General features: G+C 47.3%; 2 protein-coding genes across 2 annotated transcripts in view; one reads left to right on the forward strand and one right to left on the reverse strand.

The window, feature by feature from the left end:
- LOC137331736 (5-hydroxytryptamine receptor 3A-like) overlaps nucleotides 1-4,694 on the reverse strand; it is a 28,156-nt gene extending 23,462 nt beyond the window's left edge. Inside the window, exon 1 of the mRNA XM_067995722.1 lies at nucleotides 4,689-4,694. Within this exon, the coding sequence (XP_067851823.1) occupies nucleotides 4,689-4,694 (6 nt within the window). The remainder of the gene's footprint in view (nucleotides 1-4,688) is intronic.
- Nucleotides 4,695-4,776: 82 nt separating this feature from the next.
- The window catches only part of eif2b5 (eukaryotic translation initiation factor 2B, subunit 5 epsilon), a 41,453-nt gene continuing 24,608 nt past the window's right edge, over nucleotides 4,777-21,621 (forward strand). Inside the window, exons 1-8 of the mRNA XM_067994887.1 lie at nucleotides 4,777-4,943; nucleotides 7,156-7,280; nucleotides 8,039-8,224; nucleotides 8,583-8,760; nucleotides 10,364-10,444; nucleotides 13,251-13,328; nucleotides 15,375-15,687; nucleotides 19,432-19,577. Of these exons, the coding sequence (XP_067850988.1) occupies nucleotides 4,788-4,943; nucleotides 7,156-7,280; nucleotides 8,039-8,224; nucleotides 8,583-8,760; nucleotides 10,364-10,444; nucleotides 13,251-13,328; nucleotides 15,375-15,687; nucleotides 19,432-19,577 (1,263 nt within the window). The 5' untranslated portion in view covers nucleotides 4,777-4,787. The remainder of the gene's footprint in view (nucleotides 4,944-7,155; nucleotides 7,281-8,038; nucleotides 8,225-8,582; nucleotides 8,761-10,363; nucleotides 10,445-13,250; nucleotides 13,329-15,374; nucleotides 15,688-19,431; nucleotides 19,578-21,621) is intronic.

Below are 21,621 nucleotides of genomic sequence, written 5' to 3' on the forward strand. Positions count from 1 at the left end.
CCTCTGATGTAAGAAGTTTGTGGGTTCAAGTCGAGCTCGAGAGACTTGAGTCTATAATCCAGGCTGACACTCCCAGTGCCAGTACTGAGGGAGCGCTGCACTGTCAGAGTGTGCTGTCTTTTGGATGAGACGTTAAACCGAGGTCCCATCTGTTCCCTCAGGTGGACGTAAAAGTTTCTTTTCGGAGAAGTGCAGGGGAGCTCTCCCCAGTGTCCTGGGCAATATTTATCCCTAAACCAACACCCAAAAAACAGATTATTGATCATTTATCTTGTTGCTGTTTGTGGGATCTTGCTATGCACAAATTGGCAGCTGCGTTTCCTACATTGCAATAGTGACTACACTTCAAAAAGTACTTCCTTGGCTGTAAAGCACTTTGGGACGTCATGAGGTCGTGAACGGCACTATATAAATGCAAGTTCTTTCTTTACGTGAGGGCATTTAATAAAGTACCACATAATAGACTTGTTAGCAAAATTAAACCCCATGGGATTAAAGGGACAGTGGCAGTGTGGATACAAAATTGGCTAAAGGACAGAAAGCAGAGAGTAGTGGTGAATGGTTGTTTTTCAGATCGGAGGGAAGTTTACAGTGGTGTTCCCCAGGGGTCGGTGTTGGGACCACTGCTCTTTTTGATATATATTAAAGACTGGACTTGGGTCACAGGGCATAATTTCAAAGTTTGCAGATGACATGAAACTCAGAAATGTAGTAAATAATGAGAAAGATAGTAACAGACTTCAGGAGGACAGACACAGACTGGTGAAATGGGCAGACACATGGCAGATGAAATTTAATGCAGAGAAGTGTGAAGTGATATATTTTGGTAGGAAGAATGAGGAGAGGCAATATAAACTAAATGGTACAATTTTAAAGGGGGTGCAGGAACAGAGAGTGTTCAGAGAGGCCTGGGGATATATGTACACAAGTCTTTGAAGGTGACAGGACAAGTTGAGAAGGATGTTAAAAAGCATATGGGATCCTTGGCTTTATAAATAGAGGCATAGAGTACAAAAGCAAAGAAGTTATGCTAAACCTTTATAAAACACTGGTAATGCATCAGCAGAAATATTGTGTTCAATTCTGGGCTCCACACTTTAGGAAGGATGTCAAGGCCTTAAAGAGGGTGCAGAAGAGATTTACTAGAATGGTTCCAGGGATGAGGGACTTCAGTTATGTGGAGAGACTGGAGAAGCTGGGGTTGTTCTCCTTAGAGCAGAGAAGGTTATGGGGAGATTTGATAAAGGTGCTCAAAATCATGAACGGTTTTGATAGAGTAAATAAGGAGAAACTGTTTCGAGTGGCAGAAGGGTCGATAACCAGAGGTCACAGATTTAAGGTGATTGGCAAAAGAACCAGAGACGACATGAGACAAAAAAATTTACACTGCGAGTTGTTGTGATCTGGAATGCACTGGCTGAAAGGGCGGTGGAAGCAGATTCAATGGCAACGTTCAAAATGGAATTGGATAAATACTTGAAGGAAAAATATTTGCAGGGTTATGGGGAAAGAACAGAGGAGTTGGGCTGATTGGATAGCTCTTTCAAAGAGCCGTCACAGGCACGATGGTCCAAATGGCCTCCTTTTGTGCTATATCATTCTAAGAATCTATGACAAAAGGAATAGAAGGTTATGCTGATAGGGTGAGATGAAGTAGGGTGGGAGGAGTCTCACGTGGAGCATAAACACCGGCATGGACCGAATGGCCTGTTTCTGTGCCGTAAATTCTATGTAATTCTATGTAACAGAGTGGATTTAAGGGGCAAGAGAAAAGACAGGGCACGACCTTTGGGATGGAGGATAAACGGTACACATCCAAAATGCGAATCTGTCCTTTCTCTTTACACAACTGATCTGCTGTGTATGTCCAGCATTTTCTTTTTATTTCAGATTGTAGGACTCTTATCAGTCCCACTGCCCCTGTAGGGCACTTGGCAGTGGGCCTGTGCTTGCCACGTTTTGAAGCAGTGGGGCGGTTTTGCTCCGTGTGGTTGCTCCGTCCTTCCACTTCTACCAAGATACCGAGACAGATATCGACTGCTGCTAGAAGATCAACAACTCGGTGAAGGAGGCCATTTGGTCCGCCCGAAACCTGCTGGTCTTCCAGCTGAAGGAGCTGTCCACGACCAAATGTTGCTGACTGGCACACTCCAGGTTCCAGGAGTACGTGCAGCGGGACGCACGTAATCGAGGTGCGACCTATGCAAAGGCTCTATGGGGAAAGGCCACCGTGTAAGGCCATCCCACCTTGTACTGTACAGAATGTATTAAAAGATACGTACCGTGTCTTGAATTGTAATGATGTGGAGATGCCGGTGATGGACTGGGGTGGACAAATGTAAGGAATCTTACAACACCAGGTTATAGTCCAACAAATTTTGTTTTAAAATCACAAGCTTTCGGAGATTATCTCCTTCGTCAGATGAATGAATGAAAAGGTTCTCAAATCGCATATCTTATACTATGTTGGGACAGCATCACACCAATCAAAAGGTGTCGTTGTTATTCAAACAGGCCAGTCACGGAGAACAGCACGTCCCAGTACACTAGATATACATTGCGTCTATTACACAGGCAGGCAGAAAGAAACTCAAAATGGCAGAGAGAGAGAGAGAGAGAATTTTAAAAAACATATAAATTTTTTCCCCCTTTTTGCTGGTGGGGTTACGTGTAGCGTGACATGAACCCAAGATCCCGGTTGAGGCCGTCCTCATGGGTGCGGAATTTGGCTATCAACTTCTGCTCGACGATTTTGCGTTGTCGTGTGTCTCGAAGGCCGCCTTGGAGAACGCTTACCCGAAGATCGGTGGCTGAATGTCCTTGACTGCTAAAGTGTTCCCCGACTGGGAGGGAACCCTCCTGTTTGGCGATTGTTGCGCGGTGTCCGTTCATCCGTTGTCGCAGCATCTGCATGGTCTCGCCAATGTACCATGCTCCGGGGCATCCTTTCCTGCAACATATGAGGTAAACAACGTTGGCCGAGTCACAGGAGTATGAACCATGTACCTGGTGGGTGGTGTCCTCTCGTGTGATGGTGGTATCCGTGTCGATGATCTGGCATGTCTTGCAGAGGTTGCCGTGGCAGGGTTGTGTGGTGTCGTGGACGCTGTTCTCCTGAAAACTGGGTAACTTGCTGCGAACGATGGTCTGTTTGAGGTTGGGTGGCTGTTTAAAGGCGAGCAGTGGAGGCGTGGGGATGGCCTTAGCGAGGTGTTCGTCGTCATCGATGACATGTTGAAGGCTGCGGAGAACATGGTGTAGTTTCTCCGCTCCAGGGAAGTACTGGACGACGAAGGGTACTCTGTTGGTTGCGTCCCGTGTTTGTCTTCTGAGGAGGTCTATGCGATTCTTCGCTGTGGCCCGTTGGAACTGTCGATCGACAAGTCGAGCGTCATATCCCGTTCTTACGAGGGCGTCTTTCAGCGTCTGTAGGTGTCCATCGCGTTCCTCCTCGTCTGAGCAGATCCTGTGTATTCGTAGGGCCTGTCCATAGGGGATGGCCTCTTTGACGTGGTTGGGGTGGAAGCTGGAAAAGTGGAGCATCGTGAGGTTGTCCGTGGGCTTGCGGTAGAGTGAGGTGCTGAGGTGCCCGTCTTTGATGGAGATTTGTGTGTCCAAGAAAGACATGCCAGATCATCGACACGGATACCACCATCACACGAGAGGACACCACCCACCAGGTACATGGTTCATACTCCTGTGACTCGGCCAACGTTGTTTACCTCATACGTTGCAGGAAAGGATGCCCCGGAGCATGGTACATTGGCGAGACCATGCAGATGCTGCGACAACGGATGAACGGACACCGCGCAACAATCGCCAAACAGGAGAGTTCCCTCCCAGTCGGGGAACACTTTAGCAGTCAAGGACATTCAGCTACCGATCTTCAGGTAAGCGTTCTCCAAGGCGGCCTTCGAGACACACGACAACGCAAAATCGTCGAGCAGAAATTGATAGCCAAGTTCCGCACCCATGAGGACGGCCTCAACCGGGATCTTGGGTTCATGTCACGCTACACGTAACCCCACCAGCAAAAAGGGGGAAAAAATTTATATGTTTTTTAAAATTCTCTCTCTCTCTCTCTCTGCCATTAGGGTCTCTTTCTTTCTGTCTGTGTAATTGACACAATGTATATCTAGTGTACTGGGACGTGCTGTTCTCCGTGACTGGCCTGTTTGAATAACAACGACACCTTTTGATTGGTGTGATGCTGTCCCAACATAGTATAAGATATGCGATTTGAGAACCTTTTCATTCATTCATCTGACGAAGGAGATAATCTCCGAAAGCTTGTGATTTTAAAATAAATTTGTTGGACTATAACCTGGTGTTGTAAGATTCCATAAATTTGAATTGTAATGACAGGATCACAGTGTTTACGATCTGTATTGTATTGCTCTGAATTATAATTACGTATTTACATTGAGCTGTGTATATCCTTAAACTTTATGAAATGAAGTATATTTTGAAATAAGTAAACTCTACCAAGATGGCGGCGAATGTCAGTGAGGGGGCGGGGCCAGAGCACAGTCCATCGTCTTTACCTTTACCAAGATGGCGGCGGCATGTTGGGCCAATGACAGAGTGGGGGGCGGGGCCGGAGCACATCCCGTCATCCTTACCCTTACCAAGATGGCGGCGGCATGTTGGGCCATTGACAGAGTGGGGGGCGGGGCCGGAGCACATACCGTCATCCTTACCCTTACCAAGATGGCGGCGGCGTTTTCGGCCAATGACAGTGAGGGGGCGGGGCCGGAGCACAGCCCGTCATCCTTACCCTTACCAAGATGGCGGCGAAGCAGAAACCGGACCGGAGAGCGGCGGGAGCCGGGTCCGTCCGGCGGAATGAGGCGGAGGCCGAGCAGCCGGGGCCGCTGCAGGCCGTGCTGGTTGCGGACAGCTTCAACAGGAGGTTCTTCCCGATCACCAAGGACCAGCCGCGGGTAAGGGAGAGAAGGCGGGGGTCGCTTGAGAGCTGGAGCCTTGGGCCTAGGACCCTGAGCCGGGGGTCTGGGAGCTGGAGCCTGGGGCTGGGGGGTCTGGACTGGAGCCCGAGCCTCTGGTTCTGTTCTGAGGAGGGGAAAAGATCTGTCGTTCCCCCCCCCCCCCTCCCCCCGCGATGTGTGACTGCGGGCCGGTGAGAGGCCCTCGTGGTCCTCGCCCTGCTCCTGCCGCCTGATCCCCGCTCTCTCCTCTCCCACATGGGGCCTGGTTTTGGTCTGACACAGAATCCCCGTCCCCAAGTTTGAGAATCTCTGAGCCAAAGTACCGAGACTCCCGGAGTTCTCGCCTTTGGGGAGAAACCCCACTCACCCGAATCCACTGAGCTTGGGGGACAAATCTGTCCACCTGTAATTTTATTCTATAATCTATAAAAAAAACATTTATACAGCGCCTTTCACCACCTCAGGATGTCCCAGAGCGCTTTACAGCCAATGAAATACTTTTTGAAGCGTAGTTACTGTTATAATGTAGGAAAGGCAGCAGCCAATTTGTGCACAGCAAGATCCCACAAACAGCAATGTGATAATCTGTTTTGGTGATGTTGATTGAGGGATAAACATTGGCCCAGCACATGGGGGAGAACTCCCCCCTGCTCTTCTTCAAAATAGTGCCGTGGGATCTTTTATGTCCACCTGAGAGGGCAGATGGGACCTCCGTTTAACGTCTCATCTGAAAGACGGCACCTCCGACAGCGCAGCACTCCCTCAGTACTGCACTGGGAGTGTCAGCCTAGATTATATGCTCAAGGCTGTAGAATGGGACTTGAACGTACAACCTTCTGACTTAGAGGTGAGAATGTTACCCAGTGAGCCATGACTGACATTGTGTAAAATTTATAATATATTAAATTTGCTGTGCATAGCAGGTATGGTAGTGTAAAGGTTGTTTTACCGGACTAATAGTCCAGAGAGCCCGAGTTCAAATCCCACGATGGCAGTTTGAGAATTTGGTTTCAGTTTGAAAAGAAATCTGTAAATAAAAAGCTGGTGTTAAAGTGACCATGAAGCTGTTGGATTGTTGTAAAAACCCAACTGCTTCACTAATGTCCGTTAGGGAAAGAAACCTTCCGTCCTTCTCTCCTGTCTCCTTGAGTGACTCCAATCCTACTTCAGTTGACTCTTAGCTGCCCTCTAAAGTGGCCTAGGAAAGGGCTCAGTTGCATCGAACAGAAGAAGGCCCACCACCACCTTCTCGGGGCAACTGGGGATGGGCAATAAATGCCTGCCTTGCCAGCGATGCCCACATCCCGAGAATGAATAATAATATTTGTGCATCACCATTCTGTGACACGCAGTCACGCCACAGTCGCTGATCCCCATACCTATACCTACAACATCACTCGTGCACACAACAACAACTTGCATTTATATAGCGCCTTTAACTTAATAAAATGTCCCAAGGTGCTTCACAGGAGCTTAAGCAAACAAAAATTGACACCGGGCCAAAGAAGGGGACATTAGGACAGGTGTTGCTTTTAAGGAAAGTCTTCAAGGAAGTGGAGAGATTCGGGGAGTACAAACCTCATTTGTGCTTGGATTAAGTATTATGAAACAGATAGGAGCCGAAGATAACAGCCTGAAACTGCATGTGGCACAAAGTGAGCTGCCTTTATATTCTGGAACCAATTATGTTGATTTCTGCCTCTCTTCTCTCCCCCTTTCCCGAAGGCACTGTCTTCTTGCTGGGGTCCGGTCTCTGGTTCCCCTCCAGTACCTCGCCCGAATGACCATTTGTGTGTGAGTCTAGTCAGCATCAGCAGGATATCACTTGTGGGGAGGATCACAGCAGAGCGCAGTCCTGTCCTCCCGCAAAATCCATGCAACCCGACTTCCACCAAGGGTTACGGGGACAGCCAGCAGGAGCCCTGGTTGGTTTTCTACTCTAAGACGTGGGATGGTAGTGCCAATTGTCAACCCACCCACCCTGTCTAGTCTCGGTCAATTTAGCAGCTGGATCCTTCTTGCTCTGTGCGTCTCAGTTGCTCGCTGGATGAACTCACTGTCCCATCGGGAAGCTGGCCTCGTTTATTTTGACCAGTTTATGTGTAAGGCAGTACTGGTGGACAGCTGATTGATGTCATGTGTGCCTGTATGTGGTGTTGGCTGTAATGCTCATGCGTGTGCAGTAAAACTGTTCCCTCTTCTGCTGCAGGCCCTGCTCCCTCTTGCTAACGTGGCAATGATCGACTACAGCCTGGAGTTTCTTACGGCGACTGGTGTCCAGGAAACCTATGTCTTCTGCTGTTGGATGGCCCCGAAAATCAAGGAGCACATTCAGTAATAATGAGATATAAGAATTGTTATTGGGGGCTTATGTAATGAGCTATGCCATGTTCAATTTCTTAGTATCTGTAGTCATTAGATACCAAAGAATCACATAAGCACAGAAGGTGGCCATTCGGCCCATCGTGCCTATGTCAGCCCTTTGAAAGAGCTGTCCAATTAGACCCTCTTTCCCCATAGTCCTGCAAATTTCTCCTTTTCAAGTATTTATCTAATTCCCCTTTTCAAAGTTACTATTGAATCTGCTTCCGCCCTTTCAGGTAGTGCATTCCAGATCATAACAATTCGCTGCGTAAAATAATTTCTCCTCCTCCCTCTCATTTAATACACTAAATGAGCCTGGTGTCAACAATGCTAACATGTTGGTTCTCATCATTGAAACCAGGCTCACTTCGTGTGTTGATACCAACCAGCAATTGGAAAAATCTCCCAAGCCAACGTGCTTCAGTAATGAGCTTCTTGTGTGGTCGCGTTAATTCATCACCTCAAATTACACAATCCTGCCAGCGGAGGGGACACCCCAGGGCGGGAGGATGTAACTGAAGTGTGACAGGTTTATACAGAAAGTTATAATTGTGGATATAGGAATTTATAATGGAAAAAAGTTGATAGGAAGTGCCTGCAGATGAAAGATTTTAGATAAACTGAACCCCTGGACCTATTCACAAAATGTTGGATAAAAAAGAATTCTTACCTAACCCCAGTTTGTAAATTCGACTTGTGTTCATATTCTGTTGTGTATTCTTCCTCAGGAAATCGAAGTGGTGTCACCCCACCTCCTCAAATACTATCCACATCATGAGCTCCGAGTCCTATCGATCGTTAGGAGATGTCTTAAGGGACGTGGATGCAAAGTCACTTCTCCGCTCGGACTTCATATTAATTTATGGAGATATTGTGTCCAATATTAATGTGTCCAAAGCATTGGAGGAGCACAAGTGAGTGGTGTCTTCGGTGTGGTCCTCGTTTGTTATAATGTTGGGCTCTACCAACCCAGTTACGTTAGTCATTGACAGGTCACTAGATAAACTTATTCAGGGTGCATTATTTTTCAGATGCCACCTAGGCACGGAGTGGCCTCCCTATACAGCTCCTTGATGTACCAAACCCTCCAATCTGATGTACAATCCACTTTTATTGTTGATTCATTCATTCTGCCCAAATTTATAACGCCCTTCCCAAGTCTGCTATCCCAACCTCGTGCGTGTGGCATCCGCTGGGATGTCAGTCCATTCTTTCAGCTCTTTATCACCTGCTGCTCCCCGTTAATGACCTCTTGAGTCTTGTATTTCGTAGGACGCGGCGAAAGATGGAGAAGAATGTGTCCGTCATGACGATGATTTTCAAAGCGTCGTCGCCGGGTCACAGGACGAGGTGTCAGGAGGATGATGTCATCGCGGCCATGGACAGCAAAACCAGCCGCGTGCTGCACTATCAGAAAGCCTGCGAGCTGAAGAAATTCCGATTTCCCATGGTACGTTCCCTTGTACTGGAATAACCCTGCGATTAGGCGGTGGGCAGTAAAATCAATGCAATAAAATAACTCCCGAAGTTGTCTGAAGTCTCCCCTGTACCCCAGTGTTATACAGTGACAGACCTGTACCTCCCAGTACTGTACCCCAGTGTTATACAGTGACAGACCTGTACCCACCAGTACTGTACCCCAGTGTTATACAGTGACAGACCTGTACCCACCAGTACTGTACCCCAGTATTACACATTGACAGACCTGTACCTCCCAGTACTGTACCCCAGTGTTATACAGTGACAGACCTGTACCTCCCAGTACTGTACCCCAGTGTTATGCAGTGACAGACCTGTACCCACCAGTACTGTACCCCAGTGTTATACAGTGACAGACCTGTACCTCCCAGTACTGTACCCCAGTGTTATGCAGTGACAGACCTGTACCCACCAGTACTGTACCCCAGTGTTATACAGTGACAGACCTGTACCCACCAGTACTGTACCCCAGTATTACACAGTGACAGACCTGTACCCACCCGTACTGTACCCCAGTGTTATACAGCGACAGACCTGTACCCACCAGTACTGTACCCCAGTGTTATACAGTGACAGACCTGTACCCACCAGTACTGTACCCCAGTATTACACATTGACAGACCTGTACCCACCAGTACTGTACCCCAGTGTTATACAGTGACAGACCTGTAACCACCAGTACTGTACCCCAGTGTTAAACAGTAACAGACCTGTACCCACCCAGTACTGTACCCCAATGTTACACATTGACAGACCTGTACCTACCAGTACTGTACCCCAGTATTACACAGTGACAGACCTGTACCTACCAGTACTGTACCCCAGTATTACACAGTGACAGACCTGTACCCACCAGTACTGTACCCCAGTATTACACAGTGACAGACGTGTACCTACCACTACTGTACCCCAGTATTATACACTGACAGACCTGTACCCACCCAGTACTGCACCCCAGTGTTATGTAGCTCAAACTGGTCTCTCCAGATACAGTTCAAGTTTGGAAGGACTGAAGCTGTAGGGTGAGTGTTACGAATTCACGCACTGGGAGTGCATATCCAGAATTTGGGCGCAGAGGTCAGTTAACCCTGCAGGGCTTTCTGACCATTAATTTGTGATGGAAAGAAAATCCTGCATCATGCATTAACCTGCTCCCCCGAAATCTTGGTATGTGTTCCTGGAGACCAAAGTTGTGTACTGAGTGCGCAAATCCATGACATTAAGCCTAATAATTGGACTGCATGCCCATCATCGCCCTTTACTAAAATCCTAGTCACAAGGTTACTGTCCTTTGGCTTCTGCTGTTATGGTTTATGTTTTGCTGTGTGTTGTATCAGTTATATTCAAGCTTTTGTCTTCGTCGGTCACATGGAGCCTTAGGGGCCACCAATAAAGTTTAAATCCAAGCTCTCTTTCAATTTTTATTTATCTCTAGCTGTGCTAACAACTCTTGGGGTTTTGCTTTATCCACAAATGAGACAACAACGCTAAAAAAAAACAATCTTCGCGGGCCTCTCAGCTTGTAATGTAGTAATAAGTTTTGCCTAAACGCACCTTGTGTCTGTTTTCTCCAGCACATTTTTCACAGCAGCAGTGATGAGATTGAAATCCGACACGACCTTCTCGACTGTCAGATCAGCATCTGTTCTCCACAGGTCAGTGAAGATAATACATTCTAATCAATGCACGGGAGAAAGGTTTGGGGATGGTCGATATCCCCACTGCAGTGGCCATAAAGCTTGTATATTGCGTACACTGAACTGATTAAAGTAGAAAGACAGACTTGCATTTATATTACATAGAATTTACAGCACAGAAACCAGCTGTTCAGCACAGCTGGTCTATGCCGGTGTTTATGCTCCACATGAGCTACCTCCCACCTACTTCATCTAACCCTATCTTTCTATTCCTTTCTCCCTCATGTTTATCTAGCTTCCCCTTAAATGCATCTGTATTATTCGCCTCAACTAATCCTTGTGGTAGCGAGTTCCCCATTCTCACCACTCTCTGGATAAAGAAGTTTCTCCTGAATTCCCTATTGGATTTATTAGTGACTATCTTATATTTATGACCCCTAGTTCTGGTCTCCCCCACAAGTGGAATCAGCCTCTCTAGATCTACCCTATCAAACCCCTTCGTAATTTTAAAGACCTCTATTATGTCTCCCCTCAGCCTTGTCTTTTCTAGAACAAAGAGCCCCAGCCTGTTCAATCTTTCCTGATAGTTATAAACTCTCAGTTCTGGTATATAGCGCCTTTCATGATCTCAGGATGTCCCAAAGTGCTTTACAACCAATTAAGTACTTTTGAAATGTAATCACTGTTGTAAAGTAGGGAACAACTGAACCCTACAGACTTGGGGAGCTCTGTGTTCAATCCCCGCTCTATCCCGAGATATCTGTTCTCAGCTGGGGCTGCAGTTAGAGATGCTACAACTGGCCTCGGTGCTCTTGGGCTATTGAGGGGGAAAAAATCAGGTGGGGTTGCTATCCAGTGATTCCTGACGGAAGTGCATGTGTAAGTGAAGACATGATAGGGCTTCAGTGATGCTCCCCATGGTTGAGTGGCCACTTGGTAACAGAGGATTACCGATGCCGATGGAACTGCGCCTCCGCAGGGCGTATGAGAGATGGAGGAGACTATGGCAAGAACAAAGATGTATCCCAAAGTCGTACAAAGAAAAGTGCATGTTGTGCAGCTTCCATTTCCAGCACAGTGTTGCAGCGAGCTCTGTGTTTCCACAAGCCTCACTTCGCTTCAGGAGCATGTGCTGTTCTCCACCTGCGCTCACCTCCTCCCGGGCTCACCTTTTTATTTCATGTTATTTCTTTTGTAAAGTAACCCAGCCCTGCGACCCACGCACACCAAACTGATCCGCACACTCCAAACCTCAACCCCCTACCCAGCCCTGGAGTGGGGGTGGAGCACTAAATTGTTTTTAATCTTCTATCTGTGACGCCTCCCCACCAAAAATATTCACACAGTCCCACTGGCCCCATGATGAGGTGCGATGCAACACTGCTTGGAGCCACCGTACTCCAGGATTGTGATTTTTTATTAACAATCTCCAGGAGTTTTCAAGAAAACTTACAGATGGTGTTTTTTATTAATCATTAATTGCCTAACATTCATAAAATCAGCACCTGCCTGTTGTGTTTCTGCAGCTCATGACGAGGGCACAGTGCAGTAAGTCTGTCCTCCAGTTTCAAAACTTCAAACTGGAAATCCAAGGCCGCCTGATTTGTGTGCGTCTGAGCCGAGTCTGTCCTCTGAAGTTGGGCGGTGTTGGAGTGTGCGCGAGGGACATCGTAAGGGGAGGCAGTTGGTTGGAGACTCCTGTCTGAGAGGCAGAAAGTTCTTCCCCGAACCACGGGAAACTCACAGTCAGGGGCAAACTGCTATCTGGATCAAACACTCCTCAGGGTCTACTGTCTGCTTCTCTCCCGCCGCCCCTCCAGGTCCCTCGGAGCAGTCTCAGGTTTTCATTTACTCCTTCACACTCCACCATCACCACTCCCACTCTCTCACACCTCTATTTACATACAAACTCTCGAACTCTAATTCAAATGCTCTGGCCATCATGAGTATGGGGCAGGCTTGATGGACCGGCTGGTCCTTTCCTGCCCATTATTTTTGTATGTTCGTTTTTAACTCTTAAATGGGTGAAAGGCAGCTGAAATAAAGAAAGAAAGACTCACCTTTATACAGCACTGTTCACGGCCTCAGGACCTCCCAAAGTACTTTGCAGACCAGTTTTTTCTCCTGGGTGTTGAAGGGCTTGCTGTACATTTCCAGCATGTTGGGTTTTATTTCACTGTCGGAAAGTAGCTCTGCCTGTCTCTACTGTTTAAGACCATAAGAAATAGGAGCAGGAGTCTGCCATATGGCCCCTCGAGCCTGCTGCGCCATTCAGTCATATCATGGCTGATCTTCAACCTCAACTCCACTTTCCCACCTGACCCCCATATCCCTTGATTCTCTTAAGAGTCCAAAAATTTATCGACTCAACGACTGAGCATCCACAGCCCTCTGGGATAGAGAATTCCAAATAGTCACGACCCTCTGAGTGAAGAAATTCCTCCTCATCTCAGTGCTAAATGTCCGACCCCTTATCCTGAGACTATTACCCCCTAGCTCTACACTCTCCAGCCAGGGGAAACATCCTCTCAGCATCCACCCTGTCAAGCCCTCTTAGAACCTTATATGTTTCAATGAGCTCACCTTATTCTTCTAAACTCCAGGGAGTATAGGCCCATTTTACTCAATCTTTCCTCATAGGACAACCCTCTCATCCCAGGAATTAATCTAGTGAACCTTCTTTGCAGGTGTGGTCTCACCAAAGCCCTGTACAATTGCAGCAAGACCTCCTTTCTCTTGTACTCCAACCCCCTTGCAATAAAAGCCAACATACCATTTGCCTTCCTAATTGCTTGATGTACCTGCATGTTAATTTGCTTTCCAGGTTGCAGAGCTGTTCACGGATAACTTTGACTACCAAACCAGGGATGACTTTGTGCGTGGGATTCTTGTTAATGAGGAGGTGGGTTTTCAATTTGGTACTTGGCTTTATTTTTTAAAAGAGTAACTGATTAGCTTGTGTGATTCCAACTATGGTCTTTCTGTCCCTTCCTCCTGCTGCACAATCAGTGGCTGTCAATAGACATCATGGCCCTGAATTGTGCAGTTCTCGTGCCTCTCTTCCCAACCCCACTGCAGTGATTGCTATGCGAAAGGCTGCTCATTAGTGCAGGTGGTTGTTTGGCTGTAAATTGTGAGCATATTGCAGGCGGTTGGTTTATAGGCACAGCAGGTATTAATGGATGAGATGGGATCAATTTATTGCCTGATTTGAACTCTGCAGGGTTGCAGTAAGGTTTGCCAAGTCTCCCCTACTTTTGAGAGGGAAGCTGCTTCCTCTGCTATTTATCCACCTCAACACTTTACATAGGAACAGGAATAGGCCATTCAGCCCCTCGTGCCTGCTCCGCCATTTGATATGATCATGGCTGATCTGTGATCTAACTCCACATATCTGCCTTTGGCCCATATCCCTTAATACCTTTGGTTGCCAAAAAGCTATCTATCTCAGATTTAAATTTAACAATTGAGCTAGTCTCAATTGCCGTTTGCGGAAGAGAGTTCCAAACTTCTACCACCCTTTGTGTGTAGAAATGTTTTCTAATCTTATTCCTGAAAGGTCTGGCTCGAATTTTTAGACTGTGCTCCCTACTCCTAGAATCCCCAACCAGCGGAAATAGTTTCTCTCTATCCACCCTATCTGTTCCCCTTAATATCTTATAAACTTCGATCAGATCACCCCTTAATCTTCGAAACTCCAGAGAATACAACCCCAATTTGTGTAATCTCTCCTCGTAACTTAACCCTTGAAGTCCGGGTATCATTCTAGTAAACCTACGCTGCACTCCCTCCAAGGCCAATATGTCCTTCCGAAGGTGCGGTGCCCAGAACTGCTCACAGTTCTCCAGGTGCGGTCTAACCAGGGTTTTGTATAGCTGCAGCATAACCTCTGCCCCCTTGTACTCTCGTCCTCTAGATATAAAGGCCTGCATTCCATTAGCCTTATTGATTATTTTCTGCACCTGTTCCTGACACTTCAATGATCCATGTACCTGAACCCCTAAGTCCCTTTGGACATCCACTGTTTTTAACTTTTTACCATTTTGAAAAATCTACAATTGCCCACCCCGCACCATCACAGCGTTCAACTGTTTCTTAAATGATTCCGGGGTTTTCATCTCAACGACCCTGCCTGGAAGCCCATTCCCCGTGCTGTTCAAACTATGTGTGATGAAGCTTGCTTTTCACCAGTTGTTTTTTTATATTTGTTCTTTGGATGCGGGCGGCACTGACGGGGCTGTATTTATTGCCTATCCCTCGTTACCCTAAGAAGGCAATGGTAGGCCGCCTTCTTGAGTGGCAGTTGCTCGTACAACGTGATTGACTTGCTAGGCCGCTTCAGAGAGCGTTAAGAACAAACCTTCCAGTGTGGTTAGAGTTATATGTAGGCCCAGACCGGATAAGGGATGGCAGGTTCCCTTCCCTGAAGGGCATTCATGAACCAGTTGGATTTTTACAAAAATCCGGCAGCTTTCGTAGAATCCTGCAGCACAGAAGGAGGCCATTTGGCCCAGCGTGCCTGTGCTGGCTCTTTGAAAGAGTTATCCAATTGGTCCCACTCTTGTGCTCTTTCTCCCATAGCCCTGTAAATTTTTCCTTTTCAAGTATGTATCCAATTCTTTTTTGAAAGTTATTATTGAATTTGCTTTCCCTTTCAGGCAGTGCATTCCAGATCATAATAATTCCCTGCATAAAAAAAAATTCTCCTCATCTCACCTCTGGTTCTTTTGCCATATTTTGTTCATGGTCATATTTGTTTCAATAGCAGAGGTATTCAATTCAATTTCACACCTTGCCATGATGGGACATCTGGTTTGCTGGTCCTGCACCCCTTGACACACTGTCACTTGTTACGTTGAAGTAACGCTCTAGGTCTACCTTTTGAACGGTGCTTATTGTCGGATGTGACTTATAAGGCGAGAGTTGTTGACACTTTCCGCGTGTTTAGATTTTAGGTAATCAGATTCACATGCATGTGACAGCGGATGAATACGGGGTGAGGGTCTCTAATCTGCTCATGTACGAGGCTGTGTGTTTGGACATCATCCGTCGCTGGGTCTACCCCATGACGCCGGAGATGAACTTCACGAATGACGAGAAAAGCTCCAGCATCAACCTGCGGCACAACGTCTACCGAGGGTCAGAGGTCAGCTTGGGTCAGGGAAGTGTGGTGGAAGAAAATGTCGTGATTGGCCGAGGCACCGTCATTGGGACTAACTGCTTTATAGCGAACAGTGCTATTGGTCGCAACTGCGTTATAGGTAGGTTATTCTGCAATTGTGAATTTGGTTGGATGTTCATTCACAGTTTTTCATTTGGCGCCAATTTGCCAGAATATCCGGCCATCTGGCTGCATCCAGTCGGGATGGAGTTAGTTACTGACCTGCCTATTTGTAGCTATTCTTTTGGGCAGTTCGTGTTTTCATTAGTCCTTAGCCAGCGTACCTTTCCATTCACCGAATGTTTCCCTGTTTGTCAGCTTGGCTTGGTTGGTAGCTCTCTCACCACTTGAGGCAGGAGGTTGTGGGCTGGAGCCCCACATTAGGAATTGAGTGGATCATCTAGGCTGATATTCCCACAGTGCAGTCCTTGAGGGAGTGCTGCATTGTCAGTGGTGCCATCTTTCAGATGAGATGTTGCGCCAAGCCCCTGACTGACTGCCTGTTCAGATGGTTGTGAAAGATCCCAAGGACACCTTTCAGAGAATACCAGGTAGTGCTCCCCATATGCTACAGTACCGGAGAGTTCACATTCCGTCTGGGCCATCGAGAAAGCTGGAATGTGTAATTCCAGCAGCATTTGTAGTATCGTAACAGGATACAATTTGCAGATCACTTTTTTGTACTGAGGGATGTATATTTTTAAAATTTGCCTGCCTACATTCTCTCACTCTCCCCTTCTGCCACTGAAACTGTAACCTATCCCTTCATCATCTCAAGGCTTGACTTCTCCAGTCCCCTTCTAGCTGGTCTCTGGCATTAACTCTCCACAAGTTTCAGTTCTTGCAAAATGCCTCACCTGCGCCCTCATCCGCACTACGTCTCACACTCCACCATCCCTCCCGTCCTCTCCAACACTCAGTCACGTGCACCCATCAGCCCTCTTTCACCTGTTCTATGTCACAAGCTTCCCCAGAACCCCGTCCTCTCCTGCACTTATTCCCACATATCCATTGTCCCCAACCTCATCCACTTTCAGTGGCACACATCCATCACCTCTGACTTCTCCCGCACTATGTTCCACAGTCCCATCACCGCCCACACCCTCCCACCCCCTCTGGCACTCAGCCCCATGCACCCATCAACCCTCTCTACCTGCACTATGTTGCTCACTCCCATTATCCCCGTCCACACCCACCGTCAGCCCCATGCACCCATCAACCCTCTCTACCTGCACTATGTTGCTCACTCCCATTATCCCCGTCCACACCCACCTTCAGTCCCGTGCACCCATCACCCCTGTCCTCTCCAAGCTCCGCTGGATCCCCGTGCCCCAGAGTGTTGATTTCAAAACTTTCATCCTTAATTTCAAATCTCTCTATGGACTCCTCCCACCTTTCATCCCTGCATGTATCCTCCATTCCTCAAACACTGGCCCTTTCACCCTGTGCTCCCTCCACTCCTGCAATGCTGTACTTTTCCTCATCGTCTCTCATTCCCCCTGCTCATCCAGCACAGACTTCTCCTCACCCTTCACTTCTCATCCCTCACTCCCCCTGCTCCACCATTGATGGCTGCTTGTTCAACCAAAATGCTCCTACTTTCTGGAATTCCCTGCCCAGTTCCCTCCAACCTGCCGCCTCGCTCCCTGCTTGCAAAAATCATCTCAAAACCCTCCTCTATGAACTTGCTTTGGTTCCCCATTCTAGCTTCTCCATCCCTTCCCTTTTCCCCAAGCTTTGTGTCCACTGTAGTCTGTCGTCCCTATTGTAAAATACTCTGACTTATCTTCCTGCATGTGAGGAGAGCTCTATTATTACACACTGTTGCTGTTGGATAAACTGTTACAGATAATACATAGAAGTTACATGAGGCCATCCAGTCCATGTCAACGTTTACCCTCCACATGAGCATTAATTAGCTATTATACACGGGTTTTTGCAGCAGAATTGTGAGTGGACCATAGTGAGTACATCCACCAATGGAGTTAACAGGCATCAGTAGTGAGCAAACTCGCCAATGAGGTTTTAGTGAGTGAACTCGCCATTGGAGTTGACAGGCAGTGTAACCAGTACTGTAACATGTGCTGTAATAGTGTTAAAATTATCACGCCTCCAGCTGCTGTCTTGAAAGTGTGAGTATAAAATCTAATTGTGGACGTTGGCCAGTGTAGTAAATACACAGGAACCCGGCCATTCAACCCCTCGAGCCTGTTCCGCCATTCAATTAGATCACGGCTGATCTGTATCTTAACTCCCATCTACCCTGCCTTTGCTCCATATCCCTTGGTCCCATCCCAAAAACCTATCAATCTCAGTTTTGAAAATTTCAATTGCCCCCTCCCCCACCCCGGCCTCAACAGCTTTTTGAGGGAGAGGGTTCCAGTTTTCCACAGCACTTTGTTCCAGAATGGCCAAGCTCTAATGGTGGAGTTCCAGTGTCTCCACCAGAGGGAACTGTAAGACCTGCAGAGCTGACACCCTTCAAGCTGCAGTTTGTACATTTCTCTCAGGACTGGACTTTTGTTTTGAGGTGTTCAGATCGTGCATCAACGCACCCGCATATGGGGGACGGGGAAATACGGCCTCAAGGATCTGATGCTCCCCGTTTCTTTTTTTTCAACTGCATTTTCCGTTAGACATGTTTTTAGACAGCAGAATTGGTAATGATAGCTGGAGATCTGATAGATGTGTGGTTTCTGCACTCAAACAGAACTCTTGTCTGTCAATAACGGCTGCGAGTACTTCATTCACTTTGACGTTTAAGGATTCTGTGAAGCGTGAACATAATCTGAGATTTCAAGCTCTGAGATGAACATTTAAAGAAATCCCTCCAAGCCATGGATTTCCCAGGGGCCCGAAACGAGCAGCTGACAGTGGGGAGAGAGCCGTGAGTCTCTCATTGCCGTTATTATCCAGACCAAAAGAGCAACTGCAAATGCTGGAAATCAGAAATAAAAACTGCTGCAAATGCACCATAAATGCAGTGTGCTGAGCCAAGGCCCCAGCTGGATTAACCGATCTCAACTGGAACAGTGGAAGCAGGTGCTACAGTTTGCATTAGGTGTCAGCCGTGGCTCAGTGAGAAACACTCTCGCCTCTGAGTCAGAAGGTTGTGGGTTCGAGTCCCATTCCAGAAACTTGAACACAACATCTAAGCTGACACTCCAGTACGGTACTGAAGTGCTGCACTGTCGGAGGTGCCGTCTTTCGGATGAGACGTTATGGAGAGGAAGAGAGGGAAGAGCGGAATGGCACTATTTTGAAGAAGAGCAGGGGAGTTCTCCTCGGCGTCCTGGCCAATAATTGTCCCTCAACCAACGTCACTTTTTTAAAAAAAAACAGATTATCTGGTGATTTATCACATTGCTATTTGTGGGATCTTGCTGTGTGCAAATTGGCTGCCGCATTTCCTACATTAAAAATAGTGACTACACTTCAAAAGTATTTCATTGGTTTTAAAGTGTCCTGGGACGTCCTGAGGTTGTGAAAGGTGCTATGTAAATGCAAGTTCCACCTATCTATCTATCAGGGCCCTGGCTAAGGAATGGAGCATCAGCCATCATTTCCTCTGTTGATATTCAGTGACTCCTTCTGGAAAGTGATGGGCTGTGGGGTCGGATCAGTCTCGGCCATGATCTCCTCCCCCCCCGCCCCCGGCCTACGCTCACACTCACTATCCAGGCTCTCGTGAAGAGCAGCATCTGGGGCAAGCTGCTTGCTGGCAGCCAAACATCTGGGGGGGCTGTACCTGTTGAGAGGAGGAGTTAGGGACAAACAGGAGAGACACTTGAAAATATCACTCGGGAGGGAACGAACTGAGTATTTGTTTTTTCCCCCCCCACAGGAGACAATGTGAAACTAGACCAGGCCTACATCTGGAATAACGTCTGTATTGGAGATGGGGTGACGATCTACAGATCAGTTGTGTGCAACGAGGTGGAGGTTAAAGCTGGAGTCAAACTGAATGAGCACTGTGTTTTAGCATTTAACGTAAGTATGACTCAAACTAGTGCAAAGAGCTCAGAATGCTGTTGGCCGAGGCATTCACTGTAAGCATCTTTTACATAGTGGCCATCCGGATGAAATTCTTCCCCCTTCCCTCAAGCTTCCGTCTCTGAGAATTGATTAGGTGGTTGATTCTGAAGAGCAGCCTGATTCCCTGATTCTTGCACTTGGAGTCTGCTGGTTGAAGTCACGTCACTTAGTGACTCGAGTGTTTGGATTTTTACTGCAGCATATTAAACAGTTCTCGTCGTACAGCTGGCCAATGGGTGCGACCCCCTCACTCCTCGGTGAATCGGCTTAGACTGGGTGAAGGAAACCCATGACCTCCGTCACCTAGAAGGGCGAGGTAGCAGGGGCACGGGAACACCATCGCCTCCAAGTTCCCCTCCGAGTCACACGCCATCCGGACTTGAACATATCGGCTGTTCCTACCTATCAGCACTGTGGGAGAACCTTCACCACACGGACTGCAGCGGTTCTAGAAGGCGGCTCACCACCACCTTCTCAAGGGGCAACTAGGGATGGGCAATAAATGCCAGCCTTGCCAGCGACGGCTACATCCCCAGAATGAATTTTAAAAAAGAGATCGCCTGAAGAGATGCTGCCTTGTTGCGAGTTAGTAGAACTTCGTTAAGATTGGGATTTTTTTTGCCAATCCATGGACACTTGTCTGTTGTCCAGATCAAATATTTCACTCACCAGAGTTGCCAGCATCCTCAGCCCGTGAAAGGCCCCTGGCGCTAAGCACCACTAGTTGATCCAGCGTGTAATGAAACAGCCGGTTGCTGTCTCGTCGCTCGCGTGAGGCTCTCTTTATTCTGCGGAGGCTGTTAAACCTTGAAAGGGAAAACGGGAATGCTGGAAATCTGCAATTGAAATGGGAAGCGGTGAAATTGCACGTCCAGTTCATCAGCAACTGTAAACATTGCAGATTAATGCTTCCAGTGTAGAGAGCTTTCACCAGAACGCTAACCTGTCTGATCTCTTCTGAAACGCTGAGGGACATAGAGTTACATAGAATTTTACAGCACAGAAACAGGCCGGTGTTTATGCTCCCCGCGAGCCTCCTCCCACCCGACTTCATCTCACCCTATCAGCATAACCTTCCATTCCTTTCTCCCTCATGTACTTATCCAGCTTCCCCTTAAATGCATCGATGCTATTCACCTCAAGCACCACATGTAATAGCGAGTTCCACATTCTCGCCACTCTCTGATTGCCCAGCAGTGTGTTTCCAGCATTTCCCGATATTTCAGATTTACTGTATTTTCTTTTAACCTCTGTTTGGGGATTGCTTAGATCATAACGTCCTGCATTTATTGCAAAGTGCATTTTTGTTAAGTTACTACGTGAAACAATACCTAAGATGCAGATTCCCAAGAGCTTTTAAGTGCCTAAAGGAAACCGTGTGGAATTCAATGTAGACAAATGTGAGGTCATCCACTTTGGATCAGAAAAGGATAGAACAGGATACTTTCTAAATGGTAAAAAGTTAAAAACAGTGGATGTCCAAAGGGACTTAGGGGTTCAGGTACATAGATCATTGAAGTGTCATGAACAGGTGCAGAAAATAATCAATAAGGCTAATGGAATGCTGGCCTTTATATCTAGAGGACTAGAGTACAAGGGGGCAGAAGTTATGCTGCAGCTATACAAAACCCTGGTTAGACCGCACCTGGAGTACTGTGAGCAGTTCTGGGCACCGCACCTTCGGAAAGACATATTGGCCTTGGAGGGAGTGCAGCGTAGGTTTACTAGAATGATACCCGGACTTCAAGGGTTAAGTTATGAGGAGAGATTACATAAATTGGGGTTGTATTCTCTAGAGTTTCGAAGATTAAGGGGTGATCTGATCAAAGTTTATAAGATATTAAGGGGAACGGATAGGGTGGATAGAGAGAAACTATTTCTGCTGGTTGGGGATTCTAGGAGGAGGGGGCACAGTCTAAAAATTAGAGCCAGACCTTTCAGGAGTGAGATTAGAAAACATTTCTACACACAAAGGGTGGTAGAAGTTTGGAACTCTCTT

This window comes from Heptranchias perlo, chromosome 13, assembly GCF_035084215.1.
Source record: "Heptranchias perlo isolate sHepPer1 chromosome 13, sHepPer1.hap1, whole genome shotgun sequence".
In the NCBI taxonomy this organism is placed as follows: domain Eukaryota; kingdom Metazoa; phylum Chordata; class Chondrichthyes; order Hexanchiformes; family Hexanchidae; genus Heptranchias; species Heptranchias perlo.